At 42.8% G+C, this 22,195-nt stretch overlaps 2 protein-coding genes and 1 long non-coding RNA gene across 3 annotated transcripts; all 3 read right to left on the bottom strand.

The window, feature by feature from the left end:
- Positions 1-783: 783 nt before the first annotated feature.
- Positions 784-14,014, bottom strand: LOC138625857 (low-density lipoprotein receptor-like). The gene is made up of 25 exons (XM_069707082.1): positions 13,981-14,014; positions 13,623-13,889; positions 13,132-13,347; positions 12,760-12,942; positions 12,426-12,548; positions 11,923-12,084; positions 11,567-11,782; positions 11,246-11,475; positions 10,999-11,128; positions 10,500-10,693; positions 10,094-10,280; positions 9,231-9,443; positions 8,851-9,034; positions 8,552-8,753; positions 8,191-8,355; positions 7,798-8,043; positions 7,429-7,653; positions 7,204-7,338; positions 6,366-6,567; positions 6,165-6,290; positions 5,451-5,558; positions 2,932-3,168; positions 1,849-2,152; positions 1,475-1,571; positions 784-1,030 (listed from the first exon to the last, which is right to left on the bottom strand). The coding sequence occupies exons 3-25, from the start codon at positions 13,319-13,321 to the stop codon at positions 974-976; spliced, it is 4,116 nt and encodes a 1,371-aa protein (XP_069563183.1). The 5' UTR covers positions 13,322-13,347; positions 13,623-13,889; positions 13,981-14,014; the 3' UTR covers positions 784-973.
- LOC138625607 (sortilin-related receptor-like) lies at positions 13,600-16,970 on the bottom strand. Its single transcript, XM_069706628.1, has 7 exons — positions 16,919-16,970; positions 16,475-16,705; positions 16,094-16,342; positions 15,674-15,901; positions 15,177-15,425; positions 13,981-14,178; positions 13,600-13,889 (listed from the first exon to the last, which is right to left on the bottom strand). The coding sequence occupies exons 1-7, from the start codon at positions 16,968-16,970 to the stop codon at positions 13,600-13,602; spliced, it is 1,497 nt and encodes a 498-aa protein (XP_069562729.1).
- A 122-nt stretch (positions 16,971-17,092) lies between these two features.
- Positions 17,093-17,835, bottom strand: LOC138625849 (uncharacterized). The gene is made up of 3 exons (XR_011311258.1): positions 17,760-17,835; positions 17,292-17,420; positions 17,093-17,167 (listed from the first exon to the last, which is right to left on the bottom strand). It is a non-coding gene; the product is annotated as an uncharacterized lncRNA (long non-coding RNA).
- Positions 17,836-22,195: the final 4,360 nt, after the last annotated feature.

Genomic DNA, 22,195 nt, shown 5'->3' with positions numbered 1-22,195 from the left:
TTGAGAGCAAGACTACGAGTAAAAACACGCATGTTTCCTTTCGATCTCTCGGTCAAAAGAACTTTGGGAGGAAAACGGAACCAAAATTACAAAAAGGAAGCACTTGGTTGAAACGGGTGTCAGTTTAAAAAAAAGGATGACAACAGCGTGCCTGATCCGAAAGGAACGTTTTTAGGAGGAAGTTTTGATGAAACCTCAGATGTACGCGATCCAAAAAAAATGTAGGTCTAAAAATTATTTTGAAAAAAGTGTGGCAGACATTCACCCAGACAAAACAGTCAGTTAATGGGGTAGAAAACAGACGTGTAATCATAAGCAGATAAACACTGTTGTGATAACACTGTCAACACAGTGGCATTAGTAAAGATATACATCACGCTGTACACACAAGTAGCATTAGATAAGCATGAAGTCCCGTCAGAAGGTCCAGACAATGACAGACACGGAACGTGTGTGAGGGTTAGACATGATGAAATGTCCGTCTGCTCTCAGTCTGGAGTGTGAAAAGTCTTTATTTTAGTTATTTAGTCAGTTCTTGTATGCTGGATTTCGATAAGATGGTTCATTTCAGGCAAACCTTTTTTTCTTGAGGCTATTTTCTGAAAAGATCCCTGCTATGCAAACTGCTAATTTTAAACTGGTCTGACACTGGTCAATCAGTTTGAGAAAAACTGTCCTTAATTTTTAAGAGCAGCTGCTAATTGTGATTTAGTGGGAACCTCCAGATGTTAATTACTTTGCCTCCAATTAAAAATCCACAATAAGAGTCTGTTTTTTCATATATCATGTTTATTACAACAGAAAGTCTCCATCAGCATGTTGAAATTCATGGCCATTGTGACATCTGAGGCCTTCCGTGTTGTCATAAAACAAACACTATAAAAGCTAGTTTAACAACTTCATGTAGAGCATCAGCTACCAGGTGTTTACTGGATGCAAAACCTATCCGTGCAGGCAGAATATTCTATTTAAGCTATTGCGACTTCAATAGGGGCGGCAGGTTCTTCACATCTACTGGAGAGTCCATCTCCTACAGGAGAAGAAAAGATCAGTTTTTTCCTTAAAATAAAGTAAATACAGTGAAGATATCAAGGAGAAATCTTGACCAACTAATGAAGACATAGCATATTAAATTGTATGCCGATAATCCTTTACTATATATTGGGAAATAATCCAGTGTGTCAGTGTTTTTTTTGTTTTTTTTAAGTCAAAGAAAAAAAATTTAATTCAATAAAATTGCGTCAAACTAAATTCTTGTGTAACTATTTTAAAAGAAAATACTGGACATTTTTAAATAGCACGTGTATAATATTAGGTCCTCAAACATCTTCAGAGTCTGGAGAAACGATATTCAATATTTATGATTGGATATCATATTGGTGACCAATATTTTATGAGTGAACTGGTTAGGGAATCATGAGTTCCATAGTTGGTAGGAAATACACGTGTATCATTTTAAATAAATTAGTTTTACCTCACAGTCAGAATCAGAGTCTTCACCGGGCAGGCCCATGCTGGCCATCAGAGTTTCTTTCTCTATGGATTTGCCGCCGATGGACGCCAATTCTCTCCTGTTGAAACATTGTTGCCGGTGTCAAAAAGGAGCAGAAAATAGTCTTGAAGTGGTCAATAGGACAAAGACTTAAGACTTTTCATTTCAACCGGACACTACAGCAGCTGACTTTAATGTTTACTTTTTTTTCTTCAGCTCACAAAGTGTCGATCTGTAAAATAATCTGCTGCCACAAAGACAATCTAGCTACACGCAATTCTGGCCGCCTCATTTTTTAAAAAGGTGAGTCTCCCCCCAAAGTGCAAAAGACAACACGTTCTGATCACAGTCGGTACCTCTTGGCGAAAATAAAAGCAGCACCCATCAGCGCAGCAGTGAGGCAGAGGACACTGAGGATCACAGCTACGTGGTTTTGTCCACTTTCTCCGTCATGACAGAACTCTCCCTTGTAACCAGCGTGACACTGACAGCGGGTGACTTTGCCCTCTGTTACGCAATTGCCGTGACCGTGGCAGTGCTGGAGATCACAGGATTCAGGAAGTCTTCCAGCTACGTTCTTGTTGGAGTCACGGGAGGAGGATGACAACTGTGGCGGGCGGCCATCACTGGTCCCAGAAGAGGCCGAGTTTGAGCTCGGACCTGAAGAGAAAGTCAATGTTAGCGATTCCCTTCCATGTTACATGCAGCCGTTGCATGCCAAAATATGGTCCCACAGTGCACTTCTTTTATTACTTGTGACAACATTAGTGCAACCTAATGGAGTCTTGTCACAACCTTGAAATTGCCAGGCAGCTGGTAGAAGGTCCGGGAAGTTACTGTACACAGCTAAAGCTGAAATCAACTGTTTTGTACGGATTAAAACAAACCAGATAAAACGGGCCATTAGTAAATTTAAGAGGGGGTGGTAGGTGGATTTTGTTATGCAAGTTTGAGGCCAACAACTGGCCAACTCTACCTTCATGCTATCCTGAGCCAGCAGTCTATACTGTAAACATGAAGCTACAGCCAGCAGATGTTAGAGTGGCATCAATCCTTCCCATTAAAAATCTCTCGTCTGAAAAGGACAAGCTTTTTGGCCAAAAGTGTTTCAGTTCTTTCAAGAAATATTGGAATAACAATCCCATTCTCAGTGGTCGGTGTCAGAGAGAGTCAAACATGTTTTGTTTAACAAACCCAAATATTGATCTTTAGCAAACAGCACTCATATCAATTTTACTGAGGAGGTGAATACAAGTCGATTTGATGATCTTCATATTACCACACTTATATTACCCTACCTGAGCATTACAGTCAATCTGTTCCTTGACCAGCAACTTCAATTTCTGATCGTTGTAATTTGGATTACAACCAAACCAAGATTACTTTTTTTTTTTTTTTTTTTTTTTTTTTACTTTGGCTTTATTTGTCTGAACACTCACAGTCCAGCTCGTCCGACTGGTCTGGACAGTCCACGTGTCCGTCACAGAACTTGTCGCTGCCGATACACTTCTTGCTGTCGAAGCAGGATTCTTCTCCGGTGGGGCAGGCAGGGAGAGGGGCACAGGAGGTGGCATTGAGGACGTAGAAGCCCCGCCCACATTTACAGGTACGACCTGCGGGATAGGCCAGGCACAGATGGGCACATCCGCCGTTGTTCTGGGAGCAGCTATTGCTTCCTGGTGGAAATGGGTGAGCAGAGCAGTTTTAGAACCACTAAATATTTGTTTTGGTACATCATATAAGGACGATTTCACTTGACAAATTCTTTAAAACAACAACAAAAGAAATTCACAAGTCTGTCACCAGCATTTATTGTCATTTTTTTGTAGAAGTCTTAGCTTCCACAATTGTTGAGTTTTTCCTGGAAAGTATTCAAAACATTTAACAAAATGTGTGCTTGCATAGTTTTACACATTAGACATTAGATTCCATTAAGCATTCCCTAATGTTTATTATGTAGAAGATATATTTGACATCACCGGGTTTTTATAGAGAAATGGATTTTCACCTTTTATATTTCAACTGCACATTTTCTCTCTCGTGCAAAGCCTCAATACAGTAAAAAATATTTTTAGGACTAAAGCTTCCATGTGTCTATACCCAAACTATGGCTTCAAATCTAGTTGAGGTGAAATTATGTTTGCAGAATTTCATAATTTATTGTTCAAGCAATGAAGCATTCAAGAGAATATGATTGGCCTTTTCATTTGCTCCCGCTGAAATTTAGTTGTCCGAGTCTATGAGTTATGAAGGTCAGTTTAATATTCGCATTTTTCTGCAAGTTATTAATATTGCAATTGCAGCTTCTTTTCTGACATTATGCCTTTAGAGGGAGAATCACAACCCTCAGAGATGATCTGAGTTTTAATAGAATATATTCATATATCTTGTAATGCATGACAACATTACAGCTTTGCTTTAAAACACCTTTTTTTTCCCTCTCCCCCTCCCTCCCCCCGTTTGTCTGCTTGGACTGCATGACACACCGTCACGGGTGAAGAGAATATTGTGCGTTAGAGCTCCATTCATCGTTGCCCTTTCCCACTGCAGCACACAACCACAAACCGATCTCTCACAGCTCGCCAAGCCCCATCTCCCTGCAGGTATCGCATCACTCTGCCATCTATTCAGTTCAAACTGAGCCTAAGTGAGTCTTTTCATTCTGCCTGCAGTGTCCGGTAACACACTTTATATCAGTTCTCTCCCTTCAGCAACGGACAGAAAAGTCGAGGTGAAAAATACAAGCGTGCAGACGGTGTAATTCCTGCTTTATGACCAAGAGCTTAATTTGTAAAACGGAAGCAAACGAGCCTGACAGTGTGCAGCGATCCTGTTTGTTGGCATTACAAAGCTGGCCAGGGATGAATGCATTATGTAGCGTTATTAAAGGAGGATTTCTGTGTTGACAAGTCACTTTTGCAATTTAAAAACAAAACTGTAAAAAAAAAAAAAAAAACACAATTCACACTCCCCACGTTGGCTGCATATCTAAGTGGTTGCACTATGGTTGCATGTTACATGTCTGTTTGAGGTTGCCCTCGTTCACAGGTATCATCCTTCACTCTGTAATGCATCCTCTTCACCATGAATATCAACATGATTGACGAAGCACAGTGGTGAGTCACACACCTTTAAATAGAAGTCACCAAAATGGAAAGTTATTCCAGTTGTATGAATTAAACTGGTACAAAAGAGGAACCTTCAGGGAAATCCTAATGTCCGAGCTCCTCAGGCTGAGCCCGGCCTCCCTACGTAGGAAACCCATTTCAGCCGCGATCTCGTTCTTTCGGTCACGACCCACAAGAGCCCCAGAGCTCGTGGCCGTCGGCGAGGCTTCGGAACGCAGAACGACCGGTAAATGGAAAGCTTTGCCTTCCGGCTCAGCTTCCTCTTCACCAACACGGTCCGGTGCAGCGCCCGTTTTACTGCTGCAGCCGCACCGATCCAGCTGTCGATCTCCTGCTTTTTTTTTTTTTTTTTTTTTTGTGATTTCAAGCATTTTCTTTGTGATTTTATGCTATTTACTTCTCGTATGGCCTCTGATTTCCTTTGCGTGTGCGTTATGGTGATGCCTGCTCCACCTCCCTGTTCAGACTCTTCTCATTCCTAGTCTGGATTTTTCTACATCCTGCCATGTCTCACTTTCCCTCTAGTGGCCATCAGCGAGTTTCCCCACAGACGTGTCCCACCCTTCTACTCGCTTGTTCTCACATCTGCTCCTTTTCCAACAGTAGGCTTCAATAGACAGTTGTATAGGGGGGAGCTTTCAGTACAAATTTGTCAGTGTGTGTGTTGCTACCAGTGCCATTTCAAGTTAAGCGAACTCCTCTCTACAACTCTGTTATTACATTTGAATCTTCCCGTTGTCGGAACCACTCAAATGATCATGTCTTGTATCTTGAATTATTTGTAACATTTACAAGCTTAAGACTTTCCGTGAGTTTATTTTCCAACCTACCAGACTGGCTGTCTTTGCTGTAGGCTCTGACTTGCACCACGCTGGTCTTTGTCTCGAACCACAGTTGTGTGGGTTGGAGGCCGTCACTGACCCACAGTCTGGTTACATCTACACGGGTTGAAAAGCAACATTCATTTAAAAAAAAAAAAAAAAAAAAAAGTTTCTGCAGAGCACAAGTCGGGAGAGATTGATTAGAAAGGTTAGAGAGGAAACATTTCATGCGTGTTCACAGGCCTGATGGAGACAGAGAGAAAGTGCTGCTGATTAGAAGTGGATGTCAAAAAATGTAAAACGGTACAGATTGCGGAGAATAAGCTGACTGAATAATTCATTATTACATTAGTCTGTGATGCCATCTGCTGCCTGCAGGGGATGAAGACAGATGAAACAAAAGGTGAAGGCTCTGAAGAGATTACTTAAGTGGAACAGAAAAAAAAAAAAAACTACATCAAGCGCTGGTTTTCATCAAAGGAAAATTATTTTTTACCCCTCAAACGCTCATTCCTGAAATTCTTCGCATCAATAAAATCACAGGCTTTGATGCAGGCTGCTACTTCCATACTAAAACTATTTTGGTAAAGTTGTAGCGAGTTTGTTTTAGCTTTTCCACTGAAGAAAATATCTGCTTAGTGGCGACTTGTCGTATCTAACATAATGAATACATTTGTTTGCAGTAGCATTGAGATAACACCAAAACATTAAGTCTGTCCTCACTTTTGCCCAGGGTGACCCAGAAGAAGATGTTCGCAGTGTGCGAGAAAGAGATCAGCAGACCAGGCCCCGTCTTGTACTGTTTATATCCCAATCCATCCACGCCGATGGAGCCGATTACTCCTTCACCTGAGAGAAGACAAATTAGACGCACACGGACGTACGCAAGCAAAAATATATGATGCGAGAGTTGCAACTCCTCACCAGTGTCGGCCCAGTAGATCATTGTTCCTGTACTGGAAAAGACCAGAGAGGTGGGAAAGCTCGACTTCCTCCACATCACTGCTTTTCTACGGCCATCCATCCAGGCGCAGTCTACCTCCGTCTGGCTCTTCCGACCCGCCATGACGATCGCTGTGTAGCAAAGTCGGCCTGAGGGCGGATGCAGCGCGATGGATGTGGTGCCCTGAAAAGCCAAACATCATCTGGGTTTACCAAGCAAGGACACTAGGAAAGTAGTTCAAAGAAAGGTCAGGCGTAGAAAAGAGGATTAACGTATAAACTGCAATCCTGACTTGTTTTTGAGATGATGTCAATATTGAAGGTGTAGCGAAGAGTGCATCTGTAGTTTTAGGTCTACATCAGCTAATAAAAAAAAAATCCAACCGTGCCTGGAAAATTTGGTAAATTTCTGCGAAGACATTTTGTACCTTGGCTTCCAATATCTGCACATCTGGTTTTATTCATGGGGAATCAGACTTCCACAGCAAATGAGTGCAGGGCTAGATCAGAGTTGCATTTACTCTGCTGTATTTGTAAATATGAAATCTTCATTTAATTTGCCTAGATTTTAATGTCTGAAGTCTTTAAAAAAGTAAAAGACTGGAAAAAAAAAACATTAAAAACTGACAAATCAACCAAGTTAAGTTTTTGTCTTTGCTTACTTACATTTTAATGAAATCATTAAAACTTCAAAACTAAGACCTCCAGTGCAGAAGGCCTTTAAATTACTCTGCACTTTACAATGTGATCATTCTGACAGAACAATGAAATATATTTAAATAGAGAAAACAGGGTGTGTAAATGTGAGTTCTGCCTTCACCATCAGTGATCCCTGCAGCAGTGAGGTGGTGTAGCCATCATGACGGGAGGTCACGTGGATATCGGCCCTCTCGCTGCTGCTCCAGTAGAGGTTAAAGGTCACCCAGTCGACTGCCAGAGCCGTGACTGAATCATCCTTGTGGGGCGGAGAAGATTGGCTTCCACAGTTAAAGTTTCACCGGGGAGTGATATTTTTACTGAAGGATTTAAGAATAATTATGCGTACCTTCAGCTTCAGGATTTGCCCGGCAGGTTTGAGTCCCTGTCTGGAACTGGAGGAGCTCAGTGTCAGTACGTCCACAGATCCTACTCCTGAAGCCACATACAGAGAAAGGTCCCGGAGGGAAATGTCCATCCCCAGCGCCTCGTTTGCGCCCGGAAGAGCTAATTCTCGGTTGGTTGGCATTTTTTTCAGAGCTACGCCTTCACCATGCATGGCGCGCAAGTTAATCTGCATGTAGCAGGAAGGTGGGATTTAAAGAGGAAATGAGCAGGAGAAAAGCAAGCAGATTTATTAATCAAAATATCGCCAACCAGAAAGGGCCACTGGATTTCTCAGACTGTATGGTCTTAACATCACCATGACGACATTCACCTGATAGAGTGTCTGCTGAGACAGGAGCAGGATGAAAGAGGACTCTTGAGGCAGAGAGCAGCTGATTTTGTCCCTGGAAAGCAGCATCCCCATCGGGCATCGACAAACTGCTGTTAGCGCCGGCACTGCTGCTGATGCTGGTACTCCATATCTGCCCCTCACTGCTGGAGCCAGAAGGCAGAGATGGGAGCAGCGGAGGTGGTCACAGGGGCTGGATACAGCTGGCTGGGAAAGGGAGTGCATCACCTAGGGAGAGAGGAAACATTAACATCGCAGATCCTAGCTGTGGTAGAGCGTGAAACATTTTAATTGAAGGTTGCTCTCCTGAAATCTAGCAGCCTTTCGGACTCCAAACTTCTTCATGAGTCATAAGAACACCAGTTGAAGACTCACTTTCAGTCCAAACGGCTGGCCCGGTCTCTTAAGGAGAACCTTTTGATTTTTCCCAGTGATCTTGTCAGCTGAGCGGACGGTTCTTCTCTTGGTGTCGGACCAGAAAACTTGATTGTTGAAGACTGCCACTGAGAAAGGGCTCGGAGTTTCAGCTAACTGGAGGATCTGGTGAAAAATCAGCACTAATTAACGATGGATAACTGCTGGGAGACGAGCTGTAAACGTACTCTGTGAAATATCAGGTGTGAGCGTGACCATTTGAAGTGAGAGCAGCTGACAGACTACTTAGTGCATTTTTCCTCACTCTTAAACTTTAAAATCTTTGGAAGCCACTTGGTTCCTCATTCAGTTCTTCTGTTACCTTGATGTTGTCTCCATCCAGAGAGGCGGAGCCTATGCAGCGCAGCTTCTCATCAGCCCAGTACACCCGGTTATCCAGGAGGTCGTAGGCCAAACTGACAGGCCAGCTCAAGTCGCGGCTCAGCACCACCTTCCTCTTTGAACCGTCCATCCCAGACCGCTCGATCTGAGGGGTGCTGCCGATCTCCGACCACAGCATCAACCTGACAACGGTGATCATACAATACATGCATTGATGAGAGATTTCAGGTTGAGGTTAGGTGTTAACTTTTTCAGCGGGTTTTTTTTTTATTTTTTTACCCTTTGTGTGGCAGCAGGACCAATGAGCTCGGCTGCTCCAGATCTTCATCCAGGACCACGGTGTAGTTCTGAGATCTCATCATGTTCTTGCTGAGCTTCACTGCCAGAATCTGGCCGACCAGTCCGTCCACCCAGTACAGATTCTTGCCAACCCAGTCCACTGCGATGAAATCCGACTTCACTCCTATAAAAACATTTCATTTGACTACCATAAATTCAGCTCCATACTTTGAGAGGTGACCAAATAAGGTACATTCAATCCTTTTCCCTTACTTTTCTTTCAGGCTTGATCAATTATAAAATACTACAAAAAGGCAAAGGACAAGCATTCATCCACCACACCTGATTACAGTACTGTAGTGTTCCTGAGATAGCTGTACCTTTGATTAGTGTCCCTCTGTTGTTGGAGTTTTTCATGTCAGCCCAGCGGATGCTCTGGTAGTCAGGGCTCAGCCAGTAAACTCTCTGCTGAGCCCAGTGATAATCCAGTGAGAAGACCGGCCGACTGGCAGAGTAGAGAAGACGTAAGGTGCCACTGTGGACTCCCATCAGTAACAGCTCTGACTGCACTGACGCCAGAAGCAAAGGCTCATCTGGAGATGAAAACATGATCAGTAAGTGATAAATCCTCTGCTAAAAACTCTTTTCTCTTCAGTTTTTGAATTGATCAAAGTTTTGTCTAGTTTTTCATCTCAGAAGTTTATGTTCACCTGGATTTAGTCTGACAACCATTAACTAATCAGTAAAAGAATTACTGTCCAAAAGTGTAGCGCATCGATTTGACGAGACTATAGAAATTAAACAGACATCAGCTAGGTATTGATCAGGAGTGATCCCCCACACTAAAATAAATAAGGTTGTTTGAAAAAGCATGAACATCTTCATATCAATGGCAACAAAAAGTATTGTCAAACTTAATGTAACATGTCAATCACTTGTGATAATTCTGCTTGGAGCATGCGTGTGAACTAAGAGTAATTCACTCCATTCATCAAATCAGACAAAAACTAGGATCTGCTTCATGGTGCACCTCTGCCAACCAGTCAAATTAAAGTTTACATTTGTTTGTCCAGACTCATTACATGTAGTGAAGATTTTAAAAGACCTGTATGTGTTCACACGCTGATTCTGATATAAAGTCTGACCATCAACAATACTTCAAATATGGATGCCACTGTAAAAAAAAAAAAAAAAAAGCTACAGATTCTGAAACGTAGATGTTTTTTCTCCCCACACAGAGCACCTTTTGTCTTGCAGCTTTTGTTGTCAGGCTCCAGGTAGAAGCCGGGGTGGCAGAGACAGCTGTAGGACCCATGGTTGTTCAGGCAGATGTGTTTGCATACAGAATTTGGCACCAAGTTGCACTCGTCGATGTCCACACAGGAGACGGCGCTGGACTGTAGTCTGAAACCTGCAGCACAGAAGCACCTCTGGAAACATGAGGCAAGAAGACATTTCAGCTTTAGCTTCATGGAAATGCTTGTGTAAAGACTGTTCTGTGCACATGTCTAGATAGGTGTGAAAAACAGTACATAGTTGCCTTGCCGATCAGTTTTAAAAAGGAAAAAGCAGGTCATGTTAAGTTCAGGAGAAAGCGGTGTTAAGAAGAAGAAAAAAACGTTCAGATACACGTCGGCTCTAACACTGACCGCTCCGTTTGGGGTGCTGGCACAGACGTGGGCGCACTGAGGAGCGGATGGACTGGAGCAGTTGCGGTGAGCACATCCTGCGCCCTCATCTGAGCTCTTGGCACAGTCGGTGAAGCCGTTACACACCAGGCTGGGATCCACACACTCTCCACTGTCACACTGGTAAAGGTGAGTGGGGCATTTTCTCTGGCTGCCTGTGAAAACAGAAGCACAGATTCATTGCGTTACAAAGGCCCTAGACAGAGACTCAAATACATTTTACATTTAACCATTATATCTTGTGCATTTTTAACACTCAGAATCAAAAACGGCATCAATGTTTTGTTAGACAAGGCCCCATTCTGACAATGACACTCGGCACCAAAAACTTGGGTCAATCTGCAGAGAACAGACATTTTGACTCAAAAATTAAGATGACAGAAATTACTGGCTAAACTTTGTCATTTCAAAAATACCAGAGGACAAGCACGGGTAAATATTTGATAATAAACATGCTCACATTTGTCCTCGTCCATGCCATTGTAACAGTCCATTTTCCCATCGCACCTCCAGGACAGAGGAATGCACTCACTGCCGTCTCCACACTGCCACTGGTATTCCCGGCACTTTGTTGGAGGAGTTTTGCAGTTCTGAAACGAAATCATGACAGTTTGAATGGGTTCACGGCTTTCTAAACACGCTGACAAATCATTCCCTCGATTCATCGGTGGAGATCTACTTCACCTCGCTCCGTTTTCCTTCCCCACCTTCTCATCCGAGCCATCCTTGCAGTCCCGCTCGCCGTCGCAGAGCCATTCCTTCTGCAGGCACTCGTGGCTGTGTGGGCATCGGATCTGCGTCAGGCAGCGCGGAGGTCGCATGCAGTCCACCTCGTCAGAGCGGTCTCTGCAGTCAGCGTAGCCGTCACATCTCAGAGCCTCAGACAAGCACTGCCCGCTGGCACAGCGATACTGGTGAATCTCGCAGGGCACCGGACCTGCCCAGAGGGAAACAGAAACATGGATATCATCCGATGTTTGTCGTGTGGATCCAAGTCACTGTACAAACTAATGCTGAAAGTCACCCACCACACTTTTCTTCATCGGAGCCATCAGCACAGTCTCTCTCTCCATCACACAGGAAGGTCTCTGGTATACAGCGAGTGTTGTTGTCGCAGCGCCGATGGCAATCCCTACTCGGACTTGAGCAGTCCATTTCATCGGATCGGTCCCGACAGTCGTTCTCCCCGTCACACACCTGCTCTTGTGGGATGCATCTATTCCCGTGAGCACACCGGAACTCACCTGGGGAGGAAGAAAGAAAACTCAAAAGATAACCTTTCACAAGCAGAGTTTTCTAACTTTGATAACCCAAATTATAAAAAGGTTTTTTTCTTTACTTTCATCTTTAACTTTTTTTTCCCAGGTCAGTGGACAAAACAAACCTGCTTTACACTGAGCAGCACATCCCTCTTCGTCTGAGCTGTCCTTGCAATCCTTCTCTCCATCACACACATGGCTGTACATAACACACTCCAGGCCGTCGTTACATGGCTTGAAACCTCTGCGGCACTTCAGAGGGGCTTTGGCATTAAGCGCATTTTTTACTTGGCAGAGAGAAAATTATATATTAAAAAAAAAAAAAAAAAAAAAATTGTCTTTGAGAGCAAGAAAGATCTAGGAGACATTATGTGAAGTTGGTAGCCAAACAAAATTGAGGTTAGGTTTGATTTGGTGAAATGCAGCTAAAGTGTTTATGGAAGCTAGTGGGGTGTAACTAGCCAGTTGCTACTGGCAAGGTGTATGCAGTTGGTGAGCACATCAGGTATTTGAGTTAATATTGTGTTTCCATTGCGCAAACCGCAACCGAGGTGAGAGGGATCAATGAAATGTTCTTGTAATTTATTTCATGAATTGTTGCAGTGTTGTGATTTTCTTCTGTGCTTACAGGTGACAGCAGCATCTGCTGGTTGACACCGTTTCTCATCTGAGCCGTCGAAACAGTGGGCACGACCGTCGCACACGGCCATCCTGGGGACGCACTTTCTACGGTCGCTACACAAGAAGTCATCTGAGAGAAGAGAAGGTGCAGATTTGAACGGTGCATGGAGAAGTTAATGTACCAGAAGAGATATGGTGGAAATATTAGCCTGGTATCCTCAAGATAAAACTTGAAAGCAGGCCACAGATCGGTAATGTCAAATAAAGCACGTCACTTTTTCTTTGAAACACTCCCTCGGTGAGTCCATGCCATCATTAGTTTCCCAGATATGTGACCCTACCTGGGTTTTCACACTGGACCACACAGTTGTCTTCATCAAATCCATCAGGACAGTCTCTCTGTCCATCACACAGCTGATTCTGAGAGATACACAGCGATGAACTTGGACAGAGAACTGAAGGGGTGATGCAAGTCGATGCGGAGGTGAGAACAGGAGACTCTGTTGTTGCCGCAGTAACAAGGTCTGGAAACGGGGAGAAAGAAGAAACTGTTCAACTTATTTCAGCACTTGGAGGCAGGACTGTTGGCTATTACACCATCACAAAACAAACATTTCTATAAAAACAACCTTGGAGTGGTGGTAGACTAACACGTTGCATTATTTCCATCAATAATAAATAAATCCCTGGAAAAATTAATTGTCAGGACTAACCACAGCCTTCTTCATCTGTGCCATCCACGCAGTCTCTCTCTCCATCGCACAGGAATTTCTTTGGGATGCAGCGCTTGCCGTCGGGACAACGATGCTCGCAGCTCCCGGTTGGTTTCCAGCAGTCCAGTTCATCAGACCGATCCTGACACTGTGGCTTCCCATCGCACACCTGAGCCACAGGGATGCACATTTTTCCATGCGAGCACTGGAACTCATCTGGGTCGGGGAAGAGTTAAAAGATCATCTAAATGAAACTCATTTATAGAACAGTGTTGACTAACTTTGTTAAATTAATGAGATTACTTTTTTTTTTTAATCTAGTGTAGGGTAAAGCAATAAAAGATAAATGTCTATATAATGGGTTCATATAACACTGCTTTTATGTGATGGTCGAAGAAAAAAAAAAAAGAAGGAAAGAAAGAAAGAAAAAAAAAGACATTTCTGAATCTACACAACTTTAGTAAAGGTTCAAGCGACCATAGTGAAACCACCTTTTTGGCAGAATTCTGGGCATCCCTGTTCATCGGATCCATCCAGACAGTCGTTCTCGCCATCACACACGTGGCTGTTCAAAACACACTCGGTGCCATCTTTGCATGGCTTTGCGCTCACATGGCATTTCAAGACATTAGCCAAAGGTGCAGTAGCAGTTCGGCTCGGACAGCTGCCTTCATCTGAGCCGTCGTGGCAGTGAGGGCGTCCATCACAGACCAGACTCCTGGCGATGCAGCTCCTACGGTCCTTGCAGAGAAAGTCAGCTGTGGAGGAAGGCATTTCATTTATTAAACGCAATACCAAAACAAACAATATGACAGATCACCCATGAGGAGTCCACCCATCACCACTTACAGTTGGAAGCACATCGTTTCACACAGTTCTCATCAGATCCATCAGGGCAGTCCTTCTTTCCATCACACAGCTGTGTTGGCTTGATGCACAAAGAGGAACCTGAACACAGAACTGAGGGACTCCTACAGGACAACTTGGTGGGTGAAGGGGATTCATTGATGTGGACGTGTTCTGCAGCAGTGTTCATCTCTGCAGCATCTAAAAATTGATAAATGCAAGAATTAGATGTATTTTTTTTTTTTTTAAAGACATATTTCAAAAATATTAAACTAATGGAACAAGCTGCATTCTAGAGTTCATCACAAGCCGTTGGTATCATTGGCATTTTTCAATTTTGATTTTCAGCAAGAGTCTCACTTATTGAAACCAAACGGTCAAAATTATTGTAATAATGATTTAAAGAAGTGAAAATCAAGTAGTTGAGTGGAAAATACAATGTTTACACTAAAGCCAGTAGATGGCACTGTGCCCTTTCAGGTGTCCTCAAGCTGAGAGGTTTTACAGAGATGAGAGAAGAGCCAAAGAGGAATCAAGAATCTTCAGTGTGGATGATTCATCCCTGTCTGCCACATGCTACTGAGCCAACAAGCACAGGATATAGTGAGTATACTGATATATGGAGATTTAGTACACAATTTGTTCTGATAAAGATAAAAATTGTTACGTATTCTATTGAAAAAAAATACACGTACAAATCCCAATCCCATTGACAAAGTTATTTATTCATTATTTCATGCACCGATTTGTGTATGTACTTGTTTACACACTGGAGTTCTGTTCTGACTAAATTCAATGAGCTTGTGCTCTGTCTATGTGCTTTTATGTACCGAGTTTATGTAATAGCTTAATGCATCAGCTTGTTTGTATTGATTTAGATGTGTTCAAGGACTTTGACTTCAGGTAGGAGTATACCATTTGTCAAAAACCTACATACATTTGAATACTCTAAACCAGTTCAACAAAGTGTCCTGACTGCTCTCAGAATATGAGTAAAGAGCCCTGATTTTAGCTTCGTGTCCATTAAAATTGCACCAAGCTACACATACTTTAAAAAGGGTACCAGATCCACCATCGCTATATTTCACATAGCTACTTAAATGGCAGACAATTTTTTTTTTTTTGCCAACTTCACTAGCAACCATCAGGTTGCGCTCACTTTCAAAGCACCTTCACAGTTATTTCGCCATTCAACTCACCACATCCTTCTTCATCTGATCCATCTGGACAGTCTTTCTCTCCATCACAGACATGACTCAGCAGAACACATTCTGTCCCGTCTCGGCAGAGTCTGGAGCCCACGCGACATTTCCGGACGTCCGTCCGAGCTGCAGGAAGAGCTGCTCTCTGACAGTCCAGCTCATCTGAGCCGTCGTGGCAATGAGAGCGGCCGTCACAGACGAGACTCTTTGAGATGCAGCTCCGACGGTCTTTGCAGCGAAAGTCAGCTGTGGAGAGTAAAATTATATTAAAATATACGAGTAACCGTTTCTAGTTTGCTGTGTGTACTTAAAATTTACACAATCAGTAATTCAACTTTCATGTCAGTTCACATCTCTGCTGATCCAAAGTGACATTTGTTGAAAGCTTAATTTCAAAAACCAGAAGAATAAAAAGTTAAGCAGTCATCTTTTCCACTTGGGTTGAGATTTAACAAAACAGGCCGCAGCAGTGATTGAATCTTCGCACTACTTACTGTCATAGGGACATCTTTCCACACACTGTTCATCAGATCCATCAGGGCAGTCCTTCTTTCCGTCACACAGCTGTGTTGGTGTGATGCACAAAGAGGAACCTGGACACAGAACTGAGGGACTGGTGCAAGGTGGCTTGGTGGGAGGCTGAGTGAACTCTTTAACACGTGCAGGAGATTCACTTGAGGGCTGATTCTCAGCAGTAATGGTGGCGGTGCTCTCTGCAACATCTACAAATATGACAGCAAGAATTGGAAAGGTTTAAACTCCGTATATCTACTATTGTTGTAAAAACAAACGTTTAGACAAAAACTCAAATTGTATTCTGTTTTTATATAGATTTTGCACAGCGTCCCAACTTCTTTGGAAATGGGGTTGTGTATTTATCCCTTTTGTAGAACAACCTTTGGACAAATACTCACCACATCCTTCTTCATCTGATCCATCTGGACAGTCTTTCTCTCCATCACAGACATGGCTCAGCAGAACACATTGTGTCCCGTCTCGGCAGAGTCTGGAGCCCACGCGACATTTCAAGGTGTTTTTTGGGGGAGCAGGAAGAGCTTTCCTCTGGCAGTCAAGCTCATCGGAGCCATCGTGACAATGAGAGCGGCCGTCGCAAACGAGGCTCCTGGGTACACAGCGCCGATGGTCTTTGCAGAGAAAATCGTCTGGGAGAAAATGGTTGAAAATAAAGTCCATAATTAATTCAAAGAGTGAGTCAAATCCATTGAGTATACTTAATTGTCAAAGTTGTCTGTTGAGGATACCAGATCAAAACATTTTAAATTAAGAAAACGTACTTCTCGAGGGACATCTGCTCACGCAGTTCTTTTCATCAAAGCCGTCGGGACAGTCTTGACGACCGTTGCAAAACTGGCTCGGAGAAATGCAGAGGCGACCAGAGGCAGGACAGAGGACGGAGGGGCTGCTGCAGGGCGGCAGAGTCTGAGCAGGAGGTGTGGCAGCAGGAGGGGGTTCATTTGACGGATCAATGTTTGGTTCAGTAGTAGTTGTGGTCTGTTGTTGGGCATCTTAAAAAGACACAGTAAGAATCATTCAGTGAGGTTAAATGAATGTAGGATAGTTAAATTAGTATTTTTCAAATATTAGATTAGCAAGCCAGAAACTTCACTGGAAATGCCCACTTCAAAATGATCTTTCAAACAAAAACAGATTTCATCAGTAACTGACTTTTTTTTTTTTCTCCCCCAGTGAGTGGGTTAGTGTGGTCGTAGGAGACTCACCACATCCCAGTTCATCTGATCCGTCCTTACAGTCTTTCTCTCCATCACACATGTGACTGTATAAAACGCACTCCGTGCCATCGTTGCATGGCTTTGAGCCCGTGCGACATTTCAGGACATTTGCCTGAATCGGAGAAGCCGCCACGGTCGGACAGACGACCTCATCAGAGCCGTCGTGACAATGAGCGCGGCCGTCACATACAAGATCTCTGGATATGCAGCTTCTACGGTCCTTGCACTTGAAATCTTCTGAGATTGACAGAAAAGACCATCAGAAATACATCACTTTTAAATGTGTTCTCCACTTACATGGAGATTCTGGATTAGTGTTGTCTTTTATAACAACAATCTAATGTGACGATTGATGCCTTACCTTCAGATGGACACGAGCCAACACAAAACTCTTCGTCTCCATCAGGGCAGTCCCCCCTCCCATCACACAGCTTGGCTCGTGGGAGGCAGACTGGTGAGTGTCGGCACATCATCACTGAATTATTACAGGCTGGAGTATCGGACACGATGGAAAGACCAAAAAACATCATTTATTTGAGTACAGACGAAAACGTTCATGTAAATGTTTCCCTTCCCCAATTGCTATAAACCAGTACCGATTTTCCGTTAACCGCGTCAGATGTTTTTGATTTCGTTTCAAAATTTGCTTTTTTTTTTTTTTTTATAAAAAATTCTCAACTTCACAAGTGCCGTTTTACATGTTTTAAGGTAAAAGGAAAAACTGTAAATCTTATGAACCATAGAGGAACCGAGAGACTGTAGCACCACTTCAACAAAATTTACAAGGAACGAGAGTTATTTTTCCTCTGTAGCAGCTGAACGTTCTGACCTTTTTGAATGTCCCCGAGTGAAGTGATTACACCGAGCACGCGTCCTCTCACAGTTACGTCTTGAATGGGTCTCCCGTCGCGCCGATCCCACAGAGTCATGATGTCATCAGAAATGGACAAAAGGAAGGGCTCCAAGGCAGCTATGACTGAGCCTGAAATGTTCCACCGTCTTCCAGCTTGGTGGCTTCTCTCTTGGAGCAGACTCAGTGTTGTCAGACCTGACAAATGTGCAAAAGTCAAAACAGGTCTGAACTGTGGACATTTTTTTTTTTTTTTTAACCCAGATTCTATGCATGTTGGGAAATTAACCAACTCACCTGCCCGTTTGGAGTTCCACAGCAGAGTATTGGCCCGTAGATCAAAGGCCACGTTCCCCCGCACCTCTCCTACAATGTGCAGCAGCTCTTTAGGTTTGCCTCCCAACATGCTCATGCTGAGGATCTGCTCATCCTCCAGCCACACAATCCAGCCCCTCAGCCAGTCCAGATAAAAGTCTCCAATCTCCTTTGTTGTGTGGTACAGCTTCTTTGGGTCATGACTGTCAGCCGAGGTGGTTCCAATGCTGTTTTGGTCACGTGACACCCAATAAAGGTTCCCACTCCTCTGATCTACAGCCATCAGACAAACTACAAAAGAAATAAAGAAAAGACATCAAAATAAACAGTGGCGTGACATTAGCCAGCTGGTCCATTGTGGAATTTCAATTCAATACCACACAGTTTGTTTTTGTTAATTTATCAGTGAAGTAGCAGTTGAGAAATCTATTATTTCAGTATTTTTTAATCAACTGAATACCGTGTCCATAAAGGAGAAAAAAAAAGCCAGAGGCAACACTCGAAGTAAGATTGCCTCCATTAATCAAAGTGTCTACCTGGCAAAGGTGTTGGGACCTCCTCAGTCTTGACCTGGGTCAAACTGGTGCGTTTGACTTGGCCGGTTTGGTTGGCCCAGTACAGCCAGTCTCTGTACCAGTCCACATCAAAAGACAGGATGCCGTCGTCAGTGCTGAACAGCTGGGTTTGAGAGAAATCTCTGCCTCTGAACTCCAACAGGTTCATGTTTGTATTATTAGCATATATGAAGCGTGGATCTGTGAAAGAAAAAAAAACAAAAGGAACACATTTTAATGAGTTATAAAAAGAGATACTGAAATCTTAAACCCAAAATGGCAGGAGCCAATCTGTGACAGGGAACATTATTTATTTTACAAACAAGGTTTATATGCATTTACAAAACTACGATTTTAGAATAAAAGGGAAAGCGGCCTCATTATTGATAATATTAATAGATTAGTTAACACTATTGATTAGGAAACCGAAAAGCTCAACAGAATGGCATAACATTTATTATGTTTCTTCGACTAAAAAGTAGAAGGAAAAAAAAAAAAGGGAAAGAAAAAGTTTTAAAAAAAAATGCATTTGTTACAGGCAAATTAAAGTTTTAGGAAACTTACATTCACATGTCCCATCAGGCAACATGACTTTGAAGTTTGGACAAGAGCAGGTGAATCCAGAAGGGCTGCCTTTAGTTAACTGGCAGAGTTGACAAAGAGTCTTTGCACAAGCAGATGAATCTGATCAATGACAAGATATGTTTTAAATGTGAGCACAGTTAGATGTGAAAAAAAAAACACGGATGATGAAGGACATATTTAAACTGGTTGTGTGAAAGTATTCAAACATTTTCTGTCATTATGTTAGAGACTTCACACTTTGCAGTTTTTAAATATTTTATTTCCATTACTCTGTAAATCACTTTGAATTACACTAGTGTATGATATGTGCTATACAATTAAAGTTGCCTTGCATTTGTTTTAAAAATGATTAAATGCTTGTTTTTTTTTTTATATTGAGCAACACAATACTGTTCCAAAGTCAAGGTAAATACAGCTTGGAATTGCAAATTGGGTTTGTATTTAAAATAAATATAACTCAGTAAATTGCATATATAGAGCACCATAACCTTAAACATCAGTGTAACTTCAGAGAAAGAAATACTGTAATTATCAAGCTGGTTGCAGACTAACATTAAATCCAAGTCGTACCTTGAGGCTGCTGGAGCTCATGGTGAACAGCTAACAGTGGCAGTTCAGCTTTCCAGAGGAACGTTCTCTGGCTCGGTTGGTTCTGTGCAACCTGCCACAGTCCCTTGTCGTCGACCCAGTAGAACGAACTTTCAAACACAGCGAGGCCCAAAGCTGGTCTCCTGCTGAACAGTCCCGTGAAGGAGGAATGGCCAGTCCCATCCAACTTCACCGTCTCTATGGACTGAATAAAACACATTCATGTTCACTGCACGAGGCATAACAAACAGAAAGTGTGCCTAAAATTCAAGGTGAATGTGCATGTTGATGTGTACAAAGATTATAGGAGTGATGATTTCAGGAATGGGAATGAAGTCAAAGGGCATAGCGTTTCTTTGACCCTGTTCATTCTCAAACTTAGCATTGACAGACGGGAATACGCATGACATAACTGATAGAAATTCAGCAAAGCAAAACCCACTTCAGGGCAAAGGAGGTTCAGCTGACAGAAGGAGTGTTTGCGCAGCGTTTAAACACAAACTGGGTCAACATGAAAGAGCCAGAGAGGACTTTACCTGCCACCTGATCACAAAACTCAGCGTTTGACATACACAAAGCAATACTGCACTGTGGAAGTTTGACTTGAGCCGCAACTACTAAAAAGGTATTTTCAGAGGAAAAAGGGAGCAGTGGCACAGCAAACACGGCACCAAATAAATTCAGATGCAATGTGTTGCTTTCTACAACAGGAGACGAATCCAAATCCACCATGAATCTTTTTACAGTAAGAATTCCAAGCTGAAACTTTTGAAATTGGCCTCGCAGTCCATCTTAAACAAGACGGCCAAAAACCATCTCAGAAATTTAAATGATTTGCAAGATAAGGAAATGTACTTCCCTCCTAAATAAAGAAAAGAAAGATTCTCTCCAGGCTACAAAAAGTGCTTGCAAGCTGTGCTATCTGCCAAAGAGGGGTTACTAAAGACTACTTAAGGTGCCAGGGTTTAAATGTTAAGGCTCTTTTACTTTTTATACCATGAACATAAAACGTTTTTGATGCAGGTGTTGTATTTGCATTTGTTCACTTCAAACAATAAAGGGGTGACTGAACTTTTTCTTACAACTGACATATATAATGGACATCAAGCAACATTAAATTCAATTTGACTAGCAAGGGACATGTTTCTCCAAGTCTGCAACATGGAACCTGGGATTTGCAACACGAGATCAATTGCTGTTTGTTAATTTCCAAATCACCAGAAACAAAACATGAGTCTTTCCAATCTGTGTGCAGGTGATCATGTTTAGGTCCAAACTTTAATGTGCCTAATGTGTCTTTCCAGAAATCACCCTCTTGAAGTCACTGATCCAGTACAGCCTCCTGGCAGCGACGTCAGCAGTGAGGCTGTGTGCAGACTGAGCAGTGAGGACCACCAGAGAGCTTCTTTCTGACCCGTCCATCCACGACTTCTCCAGTGTCACCCGGTCACCTGGACCCGCGTTGAGCCAGAACATCAAGCTGGGAGGCAGAGGGCAACGAATCAATGCATCATCAGCATTTTTTTTTTTGGGCGCAATCATTCAAAATGTAGGACTCGCTGTCCTTTATCAAATCATCACCCCTCTACAAAATACGCTTTCAAATTCAGTCACATGTAGCAGAGTGAAAGTGAAACGTACCTCTCCACAGGAACCAGCACCAGCTCTGATGGGCTGATGTTTTTGCTCAGCACAGTAGTATAACTTTTCCCATCAGTTGCCTGCATGTAGATTGATTCTGTCTTCTGATTGGTCCAGAACAGGTATCCATTCAGCCAATCACAAGCTAGACCTTTAATTCCATGGTTTCCTATTTATTTTTTTTTTTAAAAAGGTACATATTTTTGTTTACTTAACACAAACTGGGGGTTTTAGTCAGTTGGTATCAATGGTAACTCTGAGTTAACTCACCGGTATACAGTGTCCAGCTGTGCTGTCCATCACTTTTGTAAATGCTGCCATGGCTGTCAGCCCAGTAGTACCACTCCCGCCCAACATCAAACGCCAGGGCCACTGGGTCGAACACCGGAGTCTGGATAACTTCAAACCGTGGAGACTTCACGTTCACCAGTCCCAGAGCACTCCTCTGCACCATTAGCAGCTGAGCAGCATCACCTGGATACAACGATTCAGAAAGGATGTAATTAGTGTGACTTCCTGTTCGGTGTTGAGCGCATAAACCAGAAAGTGTTGAGATACAAGTTAAAACACTGATGAGAACAAAGTGTCATTTACATGCGAGCTGCCCTCTTTGATCTTCAACTCGGCTTTCTTGCTCTTGTCATGAGCTCATCCACATCAAAATCACCTCTTCACATGTCAATTACCTTAAATTGGGATTGTTGGGATGTTGTTGTTGGGATTGATCTTTTT

Source organism: Brachyistius frenatus, unplaced genomic scaffold (genome assembly GCF_029030835.1).
Source record: "Brachyistius frenatus isolate BFR_SWC_R1_liver_20210118 unplaced genomic scaffold, ASM2903083v1 Contig_3, whole genome shotgun sequence".
Lineage (NCBI taxonomy): Eukaryota > Metazoa > Chordata > Actinopteri > Embiotocidae > Brachyistius > Brachyistius frenatus.
This window is presented reverse-complemented; position numbering and strand designations above follow the sequence as displayed.

Bases quoted from the DNA above. Each gene is read 5' to 3' on its own strand.
- LOC138625857 (XM_069707082.1), bottom strand. From the start codon at position 13,321: ATGTGCATCCCTGTGGCTCAGGTGTGCGATGGGAAGCCACAGTGTCAG. The intron at 12,085-12,425 runs GTAAGCACAGAA...CTCTCTGCCAAG, and splicing joins AGCAGATGCTGCTGTCACCT to TAAAAAATGCGCTTAATGCC. The intron at 11,129-11,245 runs GTGGGGAAGGAA...ATTTCGTTTCAG, and splicing joins AGGATGGCTCGGATGAGAAG to AACTGCAAAACTCCTCCAAC.
- LOC138625607 (XM_069706628.1), bottom strand. From the start codon at position 16,970: ATGTGTGATGGAGAGAAAGACTGTAAGGACGGATCAGATGAACTGGGA. The intron at 15,426-15,673 runs GTAAGTAGTGCG...TACTCTCCACAG, and splicing joins GGAAAGATGTCCCTATGACA to CTGACTTTCGCTGCAAAGAC. The intron at 13,890-13,980 runs GTAAGTGGTGAT...CTTCCTCCACAG, and splicing joins GAAACGATGTGCTTCCAACT to CTGACTTTCTCTGCAAGGAC.